Source organism: Muscardinus avellanarius (genome assembly GCF_963383645.1).
Source record: "Muscardinus avellanarius genome assembly, chromosome: 2".
NCBI lineage: Eukaryota > Metazoa > Chordata > Mammalia > Rodentia > Gliridae > Muscardinus > Muscardinus avellanarius.
In genome coordinates, this window is record NC_137787.1 from 74,486,448 (window position 1) to 74,500,740 (window position 14,293).

General features: G+C 35.1%; 1 protein-coding gene across 4 annotated transcripts in view; it reads right to left on the minus strand.

The window, feature by feature from the left end:
- TANK (TRAF family member associated NFKB activator) overlaps positions 1-12,819 on the minus strand; it is a gene marked incomplete at both ends in the record, with an annotated part of 46,819 nt that extends 34,000 nt beyond the window's left edge. Inside the window, 2 exons of one of the 4 annotated variants that reach the window (XM_080690230.1) lie at positions 240-351; positions 12,688-12,819. In XM_080690230.1, coding sequence (XP_080546356.1) covers positions 240-351; positions 12,688-12,786 — 211 coding nt within the window. Of the gene's footprint in view, positions 1-239; positions 373-12,687 lie in introns of all 4 variants that reach the window. The other 3 variants (XM_080690232.1, XM_080690231.1, XM_080690228.1) reach the window with 3 other exon arrangements.
- Between the last annotated feature and the right edge of the window lie 1,474 nt (positions 12,820-14,293).

The following is a 14,293-nucleotide window of genomic DNA, read 5'->3' on the forward strand; positions in this document are numbered from 1 at the left end:
ATCTATTGGCAAAATGTCTTCAAGGAAGTTTTATCAACCTATAATTCTATCATACAGTATATGTGAGTTCAGGGTCATATATCCTGCTAGTGTTCATTTAAATAAATATAATATATAGCTACACTCTACTTATTATATCAGAACTATTAAGAGGCCATAGAAAATAAGAGAAACTCAACACCTACTTTCCTTTTCTCTAAGGAGTTCAAAAAATAAATAAAAATTTAATATGAACATACCTCGTCTGGAATTCACAAGAAGTAACTGTGATTTTAGCTCGTCAATAATAGTTTGCTGAAGTGACAGCTGTTCCTGTTGCTCACATATTCTCTGCTCATAGTTCTTGGTCTGCTGACATGAAAACCAGTTAGACTGATATTTACTGACAGACATGAACATACATTTATTGTCCATTAATAAATAGACAGCAGTTGCCCATACTGCCATTTTCCAGGTACTAGAAAACTTATATATGAGTTACAAATTGGTTCTAGGAATGTATTTGTAATTTTTACAAACATCAGTCTTTTAAAGCAAAAAATCACTTTGCTGGGCATGGTGGTCCATGACTATAATCCCACACCTATAATTCCTAGTAATTGCATAGTTGAGGCCAGTCTCAGAATTTAGTGAAATCTTCCCTACTTCAAAATGAAAAATAAAAAGGGCTGGGTGAAGCTTTGAGGTAGAACACCCTTGGTTTCAATCTTTAGTACCGATCACCCCAACAAAATCATCTGAAAGAAATTTCAGTCAAGAATTAGACATTATAGTCAGCAATTGAGGAAGACTGCTTCAAAAGAAAAAAATAAAATAAAAATCTAGAGGTATATCTTGGAGGTAGAATACACTCAGTTCAACCTCCAGTACCAGAAAAGAAGAAAAAATAATTAGATATTATAGTCTTGTATGAATCATAAAATAGATGCTATATTAAACTTATTCTTTAAAATACACATCAACTTAAAACAAAATTTCTTGTATTTCAAATAAACATACTTCTGAATTCATTTTTAGAATATAAAACAAGAGTAGCTACATAAAAATACTGACCAGAAAGTCCCTTTCTAATTAATAAGTCAATACCATTGCTAATATTTACTGTTTTAAATACCATAATTTCCCTTATATTTTAGCCCATTCATTTTGCTATTTTATTGCAATGCTGTGAAAATTAAGCACTGAAAAAAAAAATACAAGTGTGTATTGGGCAATACAGATGCTGCAAACCTTTGAGCAAATGTGAAAATGTTATATGATAATTATCAAATTAGTATAGTCTCAAAAATATATTAGTAAAACAGTAGAAAAATTTTTATCAACCTCTATCATTAGAAGAACAAGTAAATAAATGACTAAATTGAGAATTCCTTAAAATATAAAAGGTTCGAAGAATCTTGGAGTGTTCTTCAGTATACACTAGATATTTTACTTTAAATGGACTCAAAGTTCACAATTAGTTAATGAAGCTCTATTATTTTCAGAGACCAATAAATCTAAAGATACCCAACTATTTTTAGATCTTCAAATAAAAATAATATAAAAAATTTTAAAATATATTTATACAAGTACATGGTGAATTTTATAAAAAATACACTTCATTTTTTAATAGCTAGAAATAATGATTTACTGTATTGATTCTCATAGCAACATGGGTACCCCATAGTTAGAGCTAGGCAGTAAAGTGACCACTCCAAAGGAAGAGTAGCAAGGAAGCCAAGAGGGGAACAGCTATATGTGTTTTTTGGGGGGGCTAGAAATTAACATATTTATAAGCTATTAAAAAATCTCTTACTGTGCCTGCATGTCAAAAATGTGCCTGGCATTATATTTCGTGTGTGTGTGTGTGTGTGTGTGTGTGTGTGTGTGTGTGCCTTTTAACATGTAAATGCATATAAATGAGGGCCTCAGTTACTTTAGGGCAAGTAGTTGTGCTTGGATTTTCCTGCACTAGTTTGATGCTTCCTTATCTTAAACAATGGATATAGTTTGGGAGGACTTTTTTTTTTTTTTACCATTTATCTTAAGCATAAAACATGCAGTACTTTTTTGTGTGTGTGTGGTACTGGGGATTGAACTCAAGAGGCATTCCACTTCTGAGTTACACTCATACACAAATAATCCAGGTACTATGTGGCCTTCATATGTTGCCTGAGGGCAGTCTTACATAATTTGACATTCCCCATAGAACTCTGCAAAGCATGTTAAACCCATGGTTATTGAAAGAAAAAAAATAAAGGAAATAAAGAATTCAAGTAATTTTTATCACTATGAACAGAAGACTGAATCTTGTGAGTCAGTCTAGATCACATGGTTCAGTGACTAAGAGTGTCAGAAGTGATTCTGAGACTTAAGAAGTCTAGTCTAGGGTCAAGCTTCCCAGGATAAGACCTTGTTCCTACATAAATTCATATCCAAGATACTGGAAAGAGTAAGTAGGCTAAATCAAAGAAGGATCTGAGGCCAGGAGTGGTGGTGCACACTTGTTAATCCCAGCATTCGGGAGGTGGAGACCCGAGGATTGTGGTTAGTGAGGCCCTTCACAACTCAAGTGAGACCCTGTTTCAAAAAATTAAAAAGACTAAAAAATAGGACCGGGGGTGTGGTTTGGAGATAGAATGCCCCTGGGTTTCACCCCCAGTACTGAAAAAAAAAAAAAAAGAAGGATCTGAATAGCTATAGCAAAGCCCTTCTACCTCTGGGATACACTCCCACAGGCTATACTCCCAGACCTATTTTTTTACTTTTTATGTGGAAACAGGGTCTCTTAAGCCAGTGCGGTTGGCTCTGAACCAGCGCGATCCTCCTGTCTCCACCTCCCAAGCACGGGGATTACAAGCGTGCGCCACCATGCCCAGCTTATAACAAATTCTTAATACCTTAAAATTACCTGGGCTAGCCGGGCATGGTGGTGCATGCTTGTAATCCCCGTGCTTGGGAGGCTGAGACAGGAGGATCGCACAGGTTCAAAGCCAGCCTCAGCTACTTAGTGAGGCTCTCAGCAACTTAGTGAGACCCTGTTTCCAAATAAAAAAATATAAAATAGGTCTGGGAGTATAGCCCAGAGGTAGAAAGCCTCTGGGTTCCACCCCCAGTACCACCAAAAAAATAAAAAAATAAAAATAAAATAAAATAAAATAAAATAACCTGGGCTACACAGAATCACCAGGGCTGAAGAGTCAGTGAAAATGTTACCTTTCTCATCTACTCCTATGCATTCTAAACTTTTCCCAAAAACCTCAAATTCTTCATAAGCAACCTCTCCCTCTTCCTCTCTTTGTGTGTGTGTGTGTGTGTGTGTGTGTGTGTGTGTGTGTGTGGTACTGGGAATGGAACCCAGGGGCATTCAATCTCCAAGCTACACCCCATAACTTTTTATAATGAATGAATAATGTTGAAAATGTACTCAGTAGCTTAGAAAATTTAACAGATCAGATCATCAGCTATTCCAAGATAAAGTCTTGAGCTATTTCTGAAACCACATAATGTATCATAAAGTTCAAAAAATTTTGTAATGATTTTAAAAATCAATACTCTAAAAGTATAGTGAAGAAAACCTAATTATTTGTGTGTGTTTGGGTCTGGAGATGGAACTCAGAGGCATATGACCTCCAAGCTACACCCCCTGGCCAATTTTTTATTCTTCATTTTGAAACAGGGTCTCACTGAGTTGCAAAGGGCCTCACTAAGCAGCTGAGGCTGTCTGTGAACCGCGATCCTCCCCTCTCAGCCTCTCAAATGCTGGGATTACAAGCGTGCGCCACCATGCCCAGCTGAAAATTGAATATTAATGGTCCATGTTCCCTTACTATTTTTCATACACTTATAATAATTATTATTTTTTTGTGTGTCTGGTACTGAGGATTGAACCCAGGGAAATTCTACCTCTGAGCTATATACCCAGACCTATTTTATTTTTATTTTGAAAAAGGATCTCACTAGGTTGATGAGAATCTCACTATTTACTAACGTTGTCTTGAAACCTGCAATCCTCCTATCTCAGCCTCCCAAGTACTGAGATTACAAGTGTGTGCCACCATGCCTGGATTACTTACTTATTTATATTATTCTATTCTGTCTATATGTCTAGTTTCCCTCTAGACTCTATAAACTTCTCATTGGCACAGACTATTTCCTCCTGATTACCTCCACATTATCACAGAATTCCTGGCATGATGCATGGTAACTATTAGGTGAATAAATAAATTGTTAAAGAAATAGAAAGGAAATAAATATGTCTTCAGAGTGACCTGGAGGAATAGAGAGAAACATGGCTTTTCCATTCAGGAAAAATAGAAACAAGCCAGTATGTACTTGAATAAGACAAAGAGAAATTAAGTTTGAGAAAATGTGTCCAAAGGATAGATAATGTCTGAAGGTGTTTTGAGGGGTAAAAGAAAGCTTATATGATCAGAGAAAAACAGGTAGTAATTTGAGAAGAGAAAATACATATTCAGAAATATGTATAAGATTTTGACCACAGGCTATGAAAGTCTAGAAGAGGATATTATGTCAAATTGAAAAATAACCAGTAGAATTCAGTTTATTTGCTATGTCTGGAAACTAAGTAAGTTCCTTTTATTTTATTAAATGATTTTGTTCACTGAACAAATATGAATAAACACATAACCTGAGAAGTCCTTTTAAAACGTCAAATAATTACTGCATGGTCACAGTATTTTTAAAGAATAATACAATTACAAAGCAAGTGCATTCCAGTACTATCAAAGACCCCACTAAACACAAAAATCACTAACAACCACATTGAAAATGTACAACAGCAATGTCTTGTCAACACTTCTGTACAGAGCACAGACATGACAGCTAAAACAGACAGAAGAGAAGATGCTTTTGACAGCCAGTGTGTGTGAATGATTCTTTGAGTCAGATGGCAGCAACAAGTTACCAACTAGGAGATCTGCATGACAACTAACCATCCATCTGTATCAAACACCATCTGGCCAAGATGACTCTGGCTTCTGTGTACTTGACACTCCTTCTAATTCCAAAGACTAGCAAAACAAGTGGTCTACTAGCATCGAAAGAGGTAAACAGGTACTTAGGTACATGTATCATAAGGCACTTTGCATTCTTTCTTATTGTTCAAAACCAAAACTTAAAACAATACTGATCAAATGAATGCATGCCTTAAATTTATTAAAAATGGTTGTCAACATACTTAAAGACTATCATAAAGCAAAAAGCTCATGTTAAGAATTGCCCTTTTATTAAGGTGAAATTTCAATCCTTCCCCTTCAAACTAAAACAACATATTTTCTACAGTTTTGGACATACAGCTGCTCAAGTTTTTATGAGTTTCATAAATATTAAAATGCAGTCTGATATATATTGAATTTTTCCTTTTGTGGACATTGAACATTCTCATTTTTCATATTTTCCAAGGTGCCTATTTCCTATATAAAAGTTTAAGTGTTCTTCAGTCATCTATAATACTCTAAACAGGTCAAACATTATTTCTTTTCATCCTCAAGAACCAATCTCAATATTCTGAAAAATATCATAGCTTTCCTCCAATGATTTATTGAAGAATAAATGCTGAATGAATTAAAAATCGTCTCAATTTAAAAACCTTTCAAAGTGCTCTAAGAATGAAAGTGTTGAAGGATCTGCCAGGCTACAAATGCTCTCAAAACGGAGTTCTACAGTGCGTGAAGGATAAATATTAATCATTCCTAATATGTAGGGCTTTAAACAAAAACTAATAATTTAGACAAAATCTAACATTGGTAAGCTAAGCATCAACTTCAATTTTAAGTTTTTTTTTAAAAATACATCATATATCCTGGCTTACATAGAGCTTTTTAAAAATCATTCTCTCCCCTGTGTACCCCTGCCCTGCAGATCAAGATTTATCTAGATTTGCAATTAAAAAGCAGATTTAATTATTTACTATTTCATAACAGTACCACCACCAATTTCTCAGCATGACAAGTAATAAACTATGACAAACTTTATGATACTGTTTTAGTCCTGATTATTTGCCACTTTGGGCCTTTGGTTTCTTTTTCTTTGAAATAAAAGCATATGTTTGAAGAAATGAGGATGACATAAATAAAATATTTCTTAAACATTAAGCTGTTTAGAAGTTATTTTTATTTCCTTTCCTTTAACAATAAGCCAAGTAACTATATAATATCTAGAGATACGAAATAGGGACCACCGCAGACCCCACTAGGGCAATGCTCAGCAGAAGCATTGCTTAGGTCACTGGAGTGAGCTCCTGCAAGGGCAGTGTCTACTGGAGTTGTGGGGGTATGGCTGCCACCAAGACACTGGACTGATAAGCCACCGGAAGGCAACTTCAGCCTAGGAGAGCCAAAGATATGTACTCCCAATTGGGAGAGCTGCAGCCAGGAAAACCATGGGTAAAGGGCTACCAAGAGCCTTGAGGGACCAACCCCCACTCCAGTATTTAGAGAAGACAAGTCATGGACTCAAAAAAGATTATTCTCAAGACTCAAGATTTAATATTTATCTAATATTTAATATGTCTATGTTCTACGACCCACCATTGTATTTTGTAAGCGCAAAACCTGTTTGATTTCACAGCTGGAAAAGAACTTGCCACAGGATGAGTTGTATCATGAGTCGTATCCACATCTGATTTAGAAGATATATAGATAAAACTTTGAGCTTAGAATTTGAAGTTGATAACAGAATGAGTTAGGATTTGGGGGATGAAATGAATATCCCAGATATCTTGTGAGAAGGACATAAATATTTTGGGGAGGGCAAAATTCATGTTCTCCACTTTGGTAGTATTAAGAGATGGGACTTTTGGGGGGATGATTAGATGATCAGAGTCCTTCCCCTTGTGAGATTAAGGCATATACATAAATATATATGTATCTCCTTTGCATGAAGTTCAGCCCTTTTTGCCCTTCTGTCACATGCATGTGAAGACATCATGCTCATCTTTCCAGAAGAGATAGCAACAGAAACCATTTTAAAAGCAGAGATTGGGCCCTCACCAGACACCAAACCCTACTGGTGCCTTAATCTTAGACTTTCCAGCCTCTAGAACACTGAAATAAGTTTCTATCATTTATAAATTACCCATTCTGAGGTACTTTGTTATAGCAGCATGAATGGACTAACACACATAACATGTAATATATCTACCCATCAACAAAATCTCTACCACTGAATTATTACCACCTTTATAACACATTCCTTATTCTGTCAGTTTTCTTAGTTCACGAAGATATAGGACTCAGAAGATTTTTTTTTTGAGAAACCAGTGTAATACCTCCATTGAATTAAAATATCCTGTCAAGCAACAAACAAAATATTCCAATTCAAAGTTTATAAAGAGATAATGGATTTAAAATGACTTAAGGACAATTATTGGTGCTAAAATTTACAAAAACATTGCATGTTTGTTGAAAAAAATATGAAAAGCAACAAAATGACCACTACCACCACCATAATAAAAACAAAGTATGTACAAACAAGTATGCACAGATATATACAAAGCAAAAAAAAAAAATGATAGTCTCGTCCCTTACTTTGCCTTCTATTCCTCTTCAGGAGTAACAACTTCTAATTTTATTTATTTTTTGGTGACACTGGAGATGGAATCCAGGGATAGTCTACCTCTGCGCTACATCCTCAGTCCTATTTAAATTTTTATTTGGAAACAGGATCTTGCTAAGTTACTGAGAGCTTCACTAAGTTACTACGGCTAGCTTTGAGCTTGTACTGGGATTACAGGTGTTTTCCATCACACCCCATTATACTTTGAGTTCTTTTAGACTGATGGGTCTTTATAAGTTCTTGCCCAACTCTGCACTTTCAAAAATCACTTCATAAAATTGATCTTCTCTGACCTTCTAGATTAACTGGAGTCCCCTCTAAACATTCTAGTAGCAGTTTACCTTTCCTCTTGATACTTACAAGAGTTTCAATCTACACTTCTAAGGTAGTTTGATTAGTTTCTGCTTTGCTAGCCTGCCTCCATTCCATAAATCAGGGAGCAAGCTTATTTGCTTATCACTGTACATTCTGAACTTAGTACATTTCCTGATACAAAGTAGGTGTTCAATACATTTCTGAATAAATGTCACAATGTAAATATTTTTATTAACAAATTGCTTTAGCCGTACAAATTATACATTTGTCTAAAATTTCTAAAAGACAAATTTCTGGAAATAAAAACCTGGGAGAAAGGATGTAAATATTTTAAATTATGATGGACAGAATATGAGTCTATGGCTAAGTACTGCAATGTATTAGGAAAGAAATAAGGTCTTTTTTATTTTCATATTTTTATTGGTGTAGTGTGTCTCACATCATAATGCAGTTCCTAATAACAGTGACATACATGCACACAGCATTTGGTGAGCTTTCCCCTGGTTTCCTCCTCATTCCCTCCCAGAAACTAAGTTTCAATCAGAAACTACCAAAAGAATCTTTATTCTAAAAATAGTACTTTCAAAAGAAATAACAACAACAATAATAAAGTGTTTTATCTAAACATTTTACAGAGAGTATAGACACTGCTGGGGAACAAATAAAAAAAAAGAAGGCTGGTAAAAAATAAGGCCATTTATATCTTAAGTGAAAGTCAAGATATTTTTTAAAAAGCAGTACCTGCAAAAAAAGCACTTTATGCCTTTGTATAATCCTTTAAAATGTTTTGTAAGTTTTTAGAGGTAAAATAGCCTTGAGGCTAAGGATTTGTTCCTCAAATGGGTCAATACTATTCATGAATAAAACAGTATGACAACAAAACATTTCTTATTGCTTTATATTTATTGCCAGAAAAACAGAGGACCTAGGATAAAAGAGCAGAGCCAAATTTAGTGTTGTATATGGCCTTCACCTCAGCCTCACTGATTAGTCACTAAGGTTCCTTGACTAGCAAGGAATAATTGCATAGTTTAAATATTATGTATCCTTTGCCTTTCCTATCAGTACAAAGAAGAAGCAATGTATAACATAGCACCTGAAGTACTTTAGAATTAAAAAGATTAGCTGGGCATGGTGGCACATGCCTACAATCCCAGTACTTGGGAGGCTGAAACAGGAATTTATAAGTTAGAGGCCAGCCTCAGTAAATCAGTGAGACCTTGTTTCCAGATAAAAAAATAAAAAGGCTGGGGGTATAGCTCAGAGATAGAATGCTCCTGGGTTTAATCCTTAGTACAAGAAAAAAGAAAAAAAAAAAGATTTTTTTTCTATATAATTCCTATATAAAACTGTCTATGTTTTCTCCTTTAATTTGGGAAAGAACAGGCAAATTTCATTTCACATGTTTATTTTCAACAGAGACATTTATATTTTCTGATTACATAATGCAAAGGATATTGAGATAATATAATTACTCATTTATGACTTATAAATGGCAATAAGTTTTGAAATTTTCAGATGTTTATATTACTTTATTACTGATTCTTCTGGAAAAATGGTCAAAGATGCAACAGAAGTTATTTTTTGTTAAGTATATTTGGTTTTTCCTACAAAACAGTGGCAGAAATCAATGTCAACCAACTTGGTATGGATACTAAAATTGATTAATTAATTGATTAAATATTTAATTTCACATTATGGAATCTTATATTTGAAACTACAACCAACTTACCTACTCAGCCAAAAGATGTGTCAAGGACTGCATCCACATCTATCTTCTTTCTTTTAGAAATAAGAGTTCTAGCTGTGCATGGGTCACTCAGCTAGAAGATATATTTACCAGCCTCCTGCACTACAAGGTGTGACTAAGTTCTGGCTAAATGGACACGAACAGACGTAGTGTGTATAAATACTGGGCAGTATTATCAGAAGGCTGCTCTTTACTTCTCTTACTTTTCTTACTGGCAAGGAAATGGTAACAAGTGGAGCACTGATTCCATTTTTGAAAAATTATGACTCACGTACTCTTTGATTCTAGAGAGAAACCGTATTTTAAGGTTGGTAGAGTTGCTATTTTAACCCCAAGTCCACTTACTTTTGGACTGTTATATGAGAGACAAGTTAACTTTTCTATTATTTAAGCATTGTACTTCTTTGCAGCAGCAGCTTATTCTATGCAAAAATTAATTCAGGGGTCAAGACAATCTATCATTCTTTATTCTATAGAACAATCTTTTATTCTGTAAGCATATTGAAAATTGTCTAAGTTAGAGACTACTGTGATTACAAGAGTCTTTTACTTTGAAATAGACAGAAGACCTCTTAGTATGGGCACATATGAAAGCTTACATGAAGCAAGACACAGAATAAGCAACTGGATGGGGGTCGTGCATTCCTCCAGTCTCAGCTACTTGGGAGGCTAACGCATAAGGATGGCTTGAGCCCAGGATTATGAGACAAACCTGGGCAACACAGCAAGGAAGGCCTTGTCTCAAGGAAAACAGACAGACAGATAGGGAGGAAAGGGGAAGGAAAGAAATAGAAAAAGGAAGTAAGAAAGAAAGGAGAAAAGAAATAGAAAAAGCAGTATTAGACTATGAACTTTATTATTTTTTCTTTCAATGCTGATGATAAAAATCCAGTTCTATCACTGAGCTACATTTCTAGCCCTTGATTCCATTTCTGAAAAATTACAACTCATGTACTTTGAAAAGATATATGGCAACTGCTAAAAATGGTTAGCGCCTTGGGGACTGAGGAAAAGGACTATGAATTTATATTTTGTATATATACCTTCAATTTATTATTTAAATAAGCATGAGATGCTTTTATAATTAAAGCCAGCAATATTTTTAAAGTTATTTATGCATCTTGTCTTCAATTTCCTTATCAATTTAGAATACATGGATGCTTTTGCTTGACAGAATGTTAACTGAAATAGCATATTAACTTCTCAAAGAGGAGCTTGTGAGTATAAAATGACAGTGAACTAGAAAAATACTAAAAGCAGAACCAGCCTGGAGTAAAAGGTTGGCGAGTTTGTTATTGGTGGATAGCAGATGAATAGCAATAAAACACAGCTAGTAAAAGAATATGGGATAGAGCAATTGTTCTATTTTTATAATAGATTTAAAAAATTTATGTTAAGATATATATACCAGAATATTTACCTTTTTTTTTTTCAGCACTGGGGATTGAACCCAGGGGCATTGTACCTCTGAGCTATACCCCAGTCCTATTTTTTATTCTTATTTATTTATTTATTTATTTATTTATTTATTTATTTTTTTTGTGTGTGTGTGTGTGTGTATGTGGTACTGGGGATTGAGCCCAGGGTCATTCTAACTCCAAGCTATACCCTCAGCTCTATTTTTTTTATTCCTTATTTTGAAACAGGGTCTTACTAAGTTGTGGAGGGCCTCACTAAGTAGCTGAGACTGGCCACGAACCTGAGATCCTCCTCTCTTAGCCTCCCAATTACGGGGATAAGCCTGTGTCACCATGCCTGGCTTTTATTCTTTGTTTTGAAACAGGGTCTCACTAAGTTGCAGGAGGCCTCACTAAGTAGCTGAGGCTCACCACAAACCTGCGATCCTTCTGTCTCAGCCTCCCAAGTACTAGAAGTACAAGTGTGCACTACCTTGTATAGCTCTTTGGTGATAAATTCATTCATACTGTTGTAGAACCATTATCACCATTTATCTACGTAAGTTTCATCTTCTATAACTGAAACTCTGTCCCCATTAAACATTAACACCCCATTTCTCTCTCCCTCAGACCCTGGCAAACCACGCTTTACTTTCTGTCTTTATGAATTTAACTACTCTTGGTACTTCAAGTAGAACTATATAATATTTTTTTTTTATGACTGGCTTATTTTAGTTAGCATAATATCTTCAAGGTTTCATGTTGTAGCATATAAAAACTTTATTAGACAGAATAGTATTGTTTTATGTATATGCCACAATTTTGTTTATCCATTTATCCACTGATGAACAGTTGGGTTGCTTCCACTTTTCACCTATTATGAATAATGCTTCAATGAACCTGAATATACAAGTATCTATGAAACTCCCTATTTTCACTTCTTTTGGGCATATATTCCTTAGTGGAACTGGGAGATCAAACGACCATTTTCTATTAAGTAAGTGTGTGTGTGTTTGTGTGTGTGTTGTGGTGTTTGGTATGTTGTGTGTGGTATGGTGTGTGTGTGTGTGTGTGTTACTGGGGTGTGTGTATGTGTGTTACTGGGGACTGAATCCAGGGACATTCTATCTCTGAGTGCCACTCCCAGCCCTATTTTATTTTTTATATTGAAACAGGGTTGAAGTTCTGGAATGTTTTTATCTTCTCTAAATACAATCACTTAAAAATGTACCCATCAAGCCGGGGCGTGGTGGTGCATGTTTGTAATCCCAGCATTCAGGAGGCTGAGACCAGAGGATTGTGTGGACAGCCTCAGCTACTTAGTGAGGCCCTCCGCAACTTAGTGAGACCCTGTTTCAAAATAAAGAATAAAAAAAAAAAAAATAGGGCAGGGGGTGTAGCTCGGAGGTCAAATGCCTCTGGGTTCCATCCCCAGACCCGCAAAATAAATAAATAAATAAATAAATAAATAAATAAATAAATAAATAAAATAAAATGCACCCATCAAAAATTGACTGTTTCCACAAGTCATAATATTTTTTAAAACATAAAATTCTCAATTTTTTCCATTAGTATATCCCTGTCCTCCGAACAGCTTTTAACAATATAACATTTTTCAAATTCCATTTACCAGGATAAAGAACAACTTTCAAAACCAGACCAACACACCTTTTGCTGTAGTTCTTTTAATGCAGAATCTCTATCCATGCATGCCTGTCGGAAGGCTTCATATGCTTTATTGAGTTGCTCACCAATGTTTTTATCCATTCCTCTTTGTCCTGTAGCATCACTATAAAGGATGGAGTACATTACAGGTCTAGAAAATAACCAGAACAATTTAGATAGTTACTAAGTTAAATAAATTTCATTTAAAACTGTATCTTAAATATAGTCCTATAAAGTTTAATATAAACATTATGTGCCAAATATTATCAAGGCTTGTAAAAGAATAACATTTTCATCTAAAATCCTGACCAGAAATATTGTGAAATGTACAAATTTTAAAGATTCTTTACTAATGTTCCATTTTATAAAATGGGGTTCTATTTCTAAAAATGCTACTTTGATAGCTGGGCGTGGTGGCGCACACTTGTAATTCCCGTGCTTGGGAGGCGGAGACAGGAGGATCACGCAGGTTCGAAGCCAGCCGCACTGTATCCAAATAAAAATATAAAAATAAGTCTGGGAGTGTAGCCTGAAGGTAGAAGGGCTTCCAGGAACCCCAGTACCACCACCAAAAAAAAACAAAACAAAAAAAAACTACTTTGAGGAAATTAATTTATAGACTTAAGCTAAAATAAAATGTAAAAGGGCATTTTTATTATTAATCATTTGCTATAGAAATATACAACAGGATTAGCAATGTGGAAAGGGATTTCTTTTCACTAAATGGACAGTTACTCCCACTTATAAGGTGAATTCTTGCTACAATGAAATTAGCACAATATTAAATAGATAATAAATGTTTGTGGATGGAGTTCACACTGTTGTTATCACAGAGCAATTAAAATGTGTGAAAATGCTCTTATTTTAGCACAAAATCTAGGGAGAGCTGCTGTTGGATTATACATTAAAAAGAAAACTCACATTTCTTCAGTCATACACCACTACCTATTAGCCTTCCATCTTCCCTGCTGTTTCAGGACACAGGTGATTTGCTCAGAGGAGGTAATTTGGCTTTATCATCTCAGTTTGTGCAACATCTCTAACCGTATCCCTTGGCTCTGAAGAGAGCTAACTAATGACTGATTCTTCCAGTCCAGCTCTAAAAACCACAACAAAAGCCCTTTCTCTTAATCCTCTAAGATCCACACAATGGACAAAGTCCTCTCTTGTTTACAAAGACTACCAAATTTCTCCACCTTCTGGGAAACCTTTTATAATCTCAGTCTATAAACTTTCATAACATCTTTCATTTTATCTTTGGGCATATAATTTTTTACAAAGTTTAGTTTTTTCAATTGAGATATAATTCATATAAAATAAAATCCACAATTTTCAAGTGTACACTTAAGTACTTTATCACCTCAGAAAAAAACTCAGAGCCGGGCATGGTGGCACATGCTTGTAATCCCAGTACTTAGGAGGCTGAGATAGGAGGATCGCACAGGTTCGAAGGCAGCCTCACCTTCTTAGTGAGACGCTGTTTCCAAATAAAATATAAAAAAAGAGGTCTGGGAGTGGAGCCCAGAGGTAGAAGGCGCCTGGGTTCCAACCCCATTACCACAAAATCAATCAATCAATCAATCAATCAATATTAGCTGGGTGTGGTGGC